Source organism: Protobothrops mucrosquamatus, unplaced genomic scaffold (genome assembly GCF_001527695.2).
Source record: "Protobothrops mucrosquamatus isolate PMUCROS unplaced genomic scaffold, P.Mucros_1.0 scaffold12180, whole genome shotgun sequence".
NCBI lineage: Eukaryota > Metazoa > Chordata > Lepidosauria > Squamata > Viperidae > Protobothrops > Protobothrops mucrosquamatus.
In genome coordinates, this window is record NW_015397957.1 from 1 (window position 1) to 7,158 (window position 7,158).

Consider the following 7,158-nt stretch of genomic DNA (forward strand, 5'->3'; position numbering starts at 1 on the left):
ATCGTCTAAAGACAGCCGAGCATCCAGGAGTATCCAACTTAATCACTGCCTATCTCGCCGTCTGAGGCAACTCTGAGCGACTTCCCTTGGCTAATGTCCATAGCAACACTGAAAATACCCATTTTTTCCCTTATCAACAATGAAACCTTTTCAACTGTACATTTTTTTTCTCATGGTAGGTAGCAAAACAGAGAGGTTTGTCTCTCTTCTGCGTGACAGTATGGCCAAATGGCAGCCACTTCCAAAAGTCCACCGCATGGCCCAGGGACGAAGCCAGGGCTCACTGAAAATAACAGCTGCTTCCAGGACACAGTCCCAAGGGCCAGGGATGCACGCCCTCCCCTCCTTCCCCATCATGAGGATCAGAAATCTTAAAAAGAAAGAGGAGGGTGTGAGGCGTGCAGGGACCCAGTGGGAGGGAGAAAAAGCCTGTGGAGACCCTGGGGTGGGAAAGAATTGGGCGGCACAAGGGTTGGGAAACAGAGCACAGGGTGGGAGAGGCCTAGAGATGAGTACAACAGGCAAACCTGGGCCTGCACTAGGCCTCCAAGAGTTTTCCCCAACCCTGAGGTAGCCAGTGTTCCACTTAGCGACTGACACAAGTAATGGCTGCATCAGAGAGATCAGGGTAGTTTAGGAAAGTAGTCTCACTTAATGGCCGTTGCAACAGGCAACCATAACTGCAAGGCCCATGACAGTTATAACTTGAGGACCTTTTCTTAGCTGGCTGAGGAATTCTGGGCTTCAAACTCTGCAGGAAACCAAGGTAGAAGACCTGAAACTCCACATGTGGGAATTATATAATCAATATACAAAACTACCACCCAGAAGCCTTTCTGAGGAAATCCACAACTTCTACAAAAGGAAATATCCAGTAGCTGCTGCTGCTAACCAGAAATTGGTAGTTAGCCCTTTTCTATTTTCCTTTTCTTTTTTTTTAATATTTTTATTTTTTAAACCAGTCATACCACTTGTTCCATATTAGATAGTACTCTGTGTCTTCCTTTTCTTTTATCTCTTTTGTTAATTTGTCCATCTCAGCACAGTCCAGGATTTTTCTTATCACTTCTTCCTCTGATGGTATATTCTCATTTTTCCAGAACTGTGCATATGCTATTCTTGCTGCCGTTGTTATATGTAAAATTAAGTACCGTATTTCTTTACTATATTTTCTGTTTAAAATACACAGCAAAAAGATCTCTGGTTCCAGTCTATGGGTTGGTCTATTATTTCTTCGATCCATCTTCTTATTTTAGTCCAGTATTTTTTCGCAACTGGGCATGTCCACCATAAATGATAATATGTTCCATGTACTTTTTTACATTTCCAACATGTTGGCGAATTGTTATGGAACATCTTGGCAAGCTTTGCTGGTGGAAGATGCCATCTGTAAAACATCTTCAACTGATTTTCCTTGAATGCCGCTGACACAGTCAATTTTATGTTTATTTCCCATATTTTTCCCATTTCTCCAATTCTGTATTATATCCGAAATTTTTAGCCCATCTAATCATTGTGTCTTTGACAACCTCGTCATCCATTTTATATCTCAATAGATATTTGTATAAATTGCTAATTAATTTTATTTCTGTTCCATGTATAATTTTATCCAATTCTTGCGGCTCTTTTTGTATTTCATATAATTTTTTGTCCTCTGTATATTTAGAATGAATTTGTGTAAATGTCCACCGATCAATCTCTCTGCCTATCTCTTGTTCCAATTCTTGTTTTTTCAGATTTCCCTGTTCATTTACTAATTCCTTGTATCTAATTATCTTATTTATATCCAGTAGGTTTGGGTGTTTCAGAGCTTCTGTTGGGGATAACCACATTGGAATTCTTATATAATGCTTTGGTTTTATTTTTTCCCAAGTCTGTAGCAATGCATTCCTAACTATGTGTCTTTGAAAGTATCTGTGTATTTTATATTTTTCGTTCCATTTTCCTTTTCTCTCCACCTACAAGTCTAATCCTGAGACATGTTTGAGTAAAAAGATTCAGACCACAATTCAAATAGTCAATTTCTCAACTACAGTTTCAATGGGAGATCACAAATGAATTTCAAGCCTTTTCTAAATTCTTCAACTTTTGCCTCATGTGGATTTCCTTGTGTGCAATAAGGGATGATTTATGAGTGAAGTAATGTCCACAGACTGGACATTTGAAAGATTTCTCCACTGTGTGAGTCCTCTGGTGTCTCATAAGGTGGGAATTCCCACAGAAACGTTTCCCACAGATAGCACATTCAAAGGGTTTCTCTCCTGTGTGAGTCCTCTGGTGTTTCACAAGGCTGGAATTCTCACTGAAACGTTTCCCACAATCAGGACATTGAAAGGGTTTCTCTCCTGTGTGAGTCCTCTGGTGTTTCACAAGGCTGGAATTCACACTGAAACTTTTCCTACAATCAGGACATTCAAAGGGTTTCTCTCCTGTGTGAGTCCTCTGGTGTTTCACAAGGCTGGAATTCTCACTGAAACTTTTTCCACAATCAAGACATTCAAAGGGTTTCTCTCCTGTGTGAGTCCTCTGGTGTGTCACCAGGTGGGAATTCTGACTGAAATTTTTCCTACAATCAGGACATTCAAAGGGTTTCTCTCCTGTGTGAGTCCTCTGGTGTTTCACAAGGCTGGAATTCTCACTGAAACTTTTCCTACAATCAGGACATTCAAAGGGTTTCTCTCCTGTGTGAGTCCTCTGGTGTTTCACAAGGCTGGAATTCTCACTGAAACCTTTCCCACAATCAGGACATTCAAAGGGTTTCTCTCCTGTGTGAGTCCTCTGGTGTTTCACAAGGCTGGAATTCACACTGAAACTTTTTCCACAATCAAGACATTCAAAGGGTTTCTCTCCTGTGTGAGTCCTCTGGTGTGTCACCAGGTGGGAATTCTGACTGAAACTTTTCCTACAATCAGGACATTCAAAGGGATTCTCTCCTGTGTGAGTCCTCTGGTGTCTCACAAGGCTGGAATTCAGACTGAAACTTTTCCTACAATCAGGACATTCAAAGGGTTTCTCTCCTGTGTGAGTCCTCTGGTGATTCACAAGGCTGGAATTCTCACTGAAACTTTTTCCACAATCAAGACATTCAAAGGGTTTCTCTCCTGTGTGAGTCCTCTTGTGGGTCACCAGGTAGGACTTGCGACTGAAACTTTTCCCACAATAAATACATTCAAAGGGTTTCTCTCCTGTGTGAGTCCTCTGGTGTATCACAAGGCAGGAATTCTGACTGAAACTTTTCCCACAGATAGCACATTCAAAGGGTTTCTCTCCTGTGTGAGTCCTCTGGTGTCTCACAAGGCAGGAATTCTCACTGAAACTTTTCCCACAATCAGGACAGTCAAAGGGCTTTTCTCCTGTGTGAGTCCTCTGGTGTGTCACCAGGTGAGAATTCTGACTGAAACCTTTCCCACAATCAGGACATTCAAAGGGTTTTTCTCCTGTGTGAGTCCTCTGGTGTGTCACCAGGTGGGAATTGCAAACAAAACTTTTCCCACAGATAGCACATTCAAAGGGTTTCTCTCCTGTGTGAGTCCTCTGGTGTTTCACAAGGCTGGAATTCTCACTGAAACCTTTCCCACAATCAGGACATTCAAAGGGTTTCTCTCCTGTGTGAGTCCTCTGGTGTTTCACAAGGCTGGAATTCTCACTGAAACTTTTTCCACAATCAAGACATTCAAAGGGTTTCTCTCCTGTGTGAGTCCTCTGGTGTGTCACCAGGTGGGAATTCTGACTGAAACTTTTCCTACAATCAGGACATTCAAAGGGTTTCTCTCCTGTGCATGTCCTATGGTGCTTCATGACATGGGAATTTGTAATGAAACATTCGCACAATCAGTACAGTCATACGTTTTCTCTCTGCTGTGAATTCTCTGATGTATCACCACGTTGCCATGCTCACTAAAGCATTTACTGCATTAGGAGTGCTTTTATGGCTTTTCTCTTGTGTGGGTCCTTCCATGAACCACAAGGGAGCTGTTCTGACTAAAGCTGATATTCCACAGCTGATATTCTTGAGGAAGTCAAAAATATGGATAATCCCTTGTTTAGTGGTGCTTTCATTCAAGTCGTTCTCTTCCTCACAGTGTGAGGCCTGTATGACTCTCTGCTCTACGTGACTTTCCTACTCACCTTTTCCTCCAACTGACTTCCAGATATTTCACTCTTTTAATGAATTAAAAATAATCTCCCTTCACTTTTCATGTAATGTATCCTTGAGTTCTGAATAATCTACTTATTCCAGTTTGAAATCTTTCTTGATTTTCTCTCTTTTTTTCCTAAGAGCTGCTGGAAGAAGAGGAGAATTGTGTGGTTTTCTGAAGAAAATGGAAAATATTTTGATTTCTGCCTCGGTTTGCCTTCCTTTTCAATGTTGCTTGTTATCCTTAGCTGTCCAGAGTGCTCTTCTTCCCATCCTCTTTTCTATAAGATTTAAGGAAAAGTGTAACTTTAATTTTTATAAAATGGTGAGAGGTGTGAAAAAAGAAGAGATGTATACATTACAATGAAAAAGCAAACATGTCACAATGATAGAATAATCTTTTACATTGTTTATGATTCATCTGATACATGGAATATTACCGACATCCATGTTCAAATATCCATTCAATCAAATTCAGTTGTTGATTTGGGTAAACTTTCTTGTTGACTTTGGTCAATCACAAATCCTTAGCAATGCAAAGGGTTATCATCAAATACATCTGGAAGTGATGGGGATAGATTATATAATTACAGATATATGCATACAGAGAGAAATACAGATACACACTCCTACAAATGTATATATGGAAAAAATCTCTGTCTTTCAAGCCTGGAAAAATGTCCCAAAATAGTTTACAGTCAAACAGAATAACAGAGTTGGAAGGGATTGGAACGCAATTGTGAATGAAAAATTAGATTTCAAAAGTAGTAAAATAGGGGGGAAAGGAAGAAAGAGATTACCTAACGTGTTTGTTAAAATGGCAGGAGAAATCTGCGTATAAAATGTCTGGAGAGAAATAAACCCAAAAAAGACTCGGTATATATTTTATTCAAATAGACACAAATCATGGTCTAGAATTGATATGATATGGATGTCCCGTAAATTTAGAACTAATATACATGACATTGAGATAGAACCCAATATTTGGGCCGACCATAATCCAAAAAAGCTCAGTTGGACAGGAGTAAGGAAGAAATCAAGGTGGACATGGAATCAACTCTTATCAAAGGAGAAAGAATTTCAGAAATTGCAGTAAAGGAAATGGAATTCTTTTTCAAAGAAAATAAAAAAGAAGACACTTCACTCCAGTACATACGGGATGCAGCCAAAGCATACTTCAGAGGATTATCTATAACTTATACGGCTGACAAGAATAAAGAGAAAAAGGCACAGTGTACAACGCAAAGGGAAGAGTTTAAAAAATTGAAGCTAGAACTTCAAAAAGATCCAAAAAAAAACCTCTTAAAAGAGAAATGGAGATAATTAAACATAAACTAAACCTAATAGTCAGAAGAATTCGCTCAACAAATGAAAAGAGCAACACATTTTTTTTCCGAAAATGCAAATAAACCGGGAAGATGGCTGGCTTACAAATTGAAAAAAGAGAGAATTAAACTGAAAATGCTACAAGAATCCAAGAAGGACATGATCTGCAACGTGGATGGCATGCATTTCTATGGCATGAGAAGAATAAGATTCATAGTTTCAAAATCATTATATAAGAAATAAACTATTTCTTGTGTGCAAAAAGATAAAAAGTTAAAATCTACTTAAGAATCCCAGGATTGCTTTCAACAATGGAAGCGTTTGTTCACCCGAATCAAGTAAAATATGAAAAAAATGGACATATAAAGATATTTTGGATACCGAAGGGAAATTAAAATCTAACCAGAGCCTGTAGTCCAGGGTACTGAATTATCATGGTGGCCTCAATTGCAAATGCAATCGAGTGCGATAAAGATGAGCAAATGTATGATTTTTAGAAAGAACAATGTTTGATCAGATGCTGTTGACCTCTGATAAAAAACTGTTTAAGAAACTAAATAACTTTCTATTAAATTCAAAAATGGAGGATGAACAAGTGAAAGAAACAATGATACAGTGGGCAGAAAACTTTGGATATAATATAGAATTACAGAAATGGCAAAATCTTTGGGAAAGAAATTATAAATCGACCATGGCAACTTCTTATAAAGAAAACTGATATAAAATGTTCTATAGATGGCATTTACCACCTGCTAGATTAGCAAAAATGTTTAAAAATATGTCCAGTAAATGTTGGAAATGTAATCAAACACGTGGCTTGCATTACCATATGTGGTGGCCTTGTGTTGAAGAAAAAAATTTTGGGGCAAAACTACACACTTGGTTAGAAAAGATGTTAGGGAAAGATGTAGATTTTAATCCTAAACTCTTTATTAATTTTTATCAGAAAAATTTAATAAGCAAGCAGGTATTGTATTTCCTCAGCACTGGAAGAATGAAGAAAGACCACTAGACAAAGAGATAATCAAGAAGATATTGGACTGTGCTGAAATGGACAGACTTACATTGAGGATCAAAGAGAAAGAGGATGCAGAATATTTTCAAACATGGAATTTATTTCGTCCAGTGATGCAGCACTCATAACGTCTGGAGGGAAGCCATTAGCAAAGAATCAACCTTCACTTGAAGGAGACTTTTGAAATCTTCCCACCAGCAGAAAATCGCAGCCCCCAGTTTAACAGCCTGCAGCATCAGTGGACTTAAAAGTTGGGGAGGGAAGGAAAATGCAGCAGCAGCAGCTGAGATGCTTCAGCCTAGTTGCTTCTCTGCTTGGACGCCGTGGAGGAAACTAAACAGCCCCGCTTGCTCCCGGCTTCTCCTCCGACCTGCCCTCCACTCACCTTCCAGCTGCTGCTTCAATCTGGGAAGAGCACAAAAGCCGCTTTCCACACCAACCTCCTCCCATGAGTGATCCGGAAGAGGAAGTTCTGCTGTTGAAAAGGTCCTTTTTCAAGAGGCAACTGAACTTTCTTTCTTCTACTCTTCCCGTCCTCTCCTTTCTAGCAATATAGTACTCAATGGTTTTAACTCCTTTAAAGTCAACCACAGAGTCCGCCTTTTGGGCACAGATGTTGCCTGTTTGACTCCGGATAGGTGGCGGAAAACACGGTTGTCTGGCGTTTGCACGATTTCCT

At 39.5% G+C, this 7,158-nt stretch overlaps 1 protein-coding gene and 1 long non-coding RNA gene across 2 annotated transcripts in view; both read right to left on the reverse strand.

Annotated features, from left to right (window-relative positions):
* Positions 1 to 1,945: 1,945 nt before the first annotated feature.
* On the reverse strand, positions 1,946 to 3,798 carry LOC107301387 (zinc finger protein 84-like). The gene has a single exon (XM_015830621.2). It carries the CDS (start codon positions 3,796 to 3,798, stop codon positions 2,062 to 2,064), a length of 1,737 nt encoding a protein of 578 aa, XP_015686107.1. The 3' UTR covers positions 1,946 to 2,061.
* Positions 3,799 to 4,335: 537 nt separating this feature from the next.
* The window catches only part of LOC107301388, a 10,088-nt gene continuing 7,265 nt past the window's right edge, over positions 4,336 to 7,158 (reverse strand). Inside the window, exon 3 of the long non-coding RNA XR_001549290.1 lies at positions 4,336 to 4,419. This is a non-coding gene — a long non-coding RNA (uncharacterized LOC107301388). The remainder of the gene's footprint in view (positions 4,420 to 7,158) is intronic.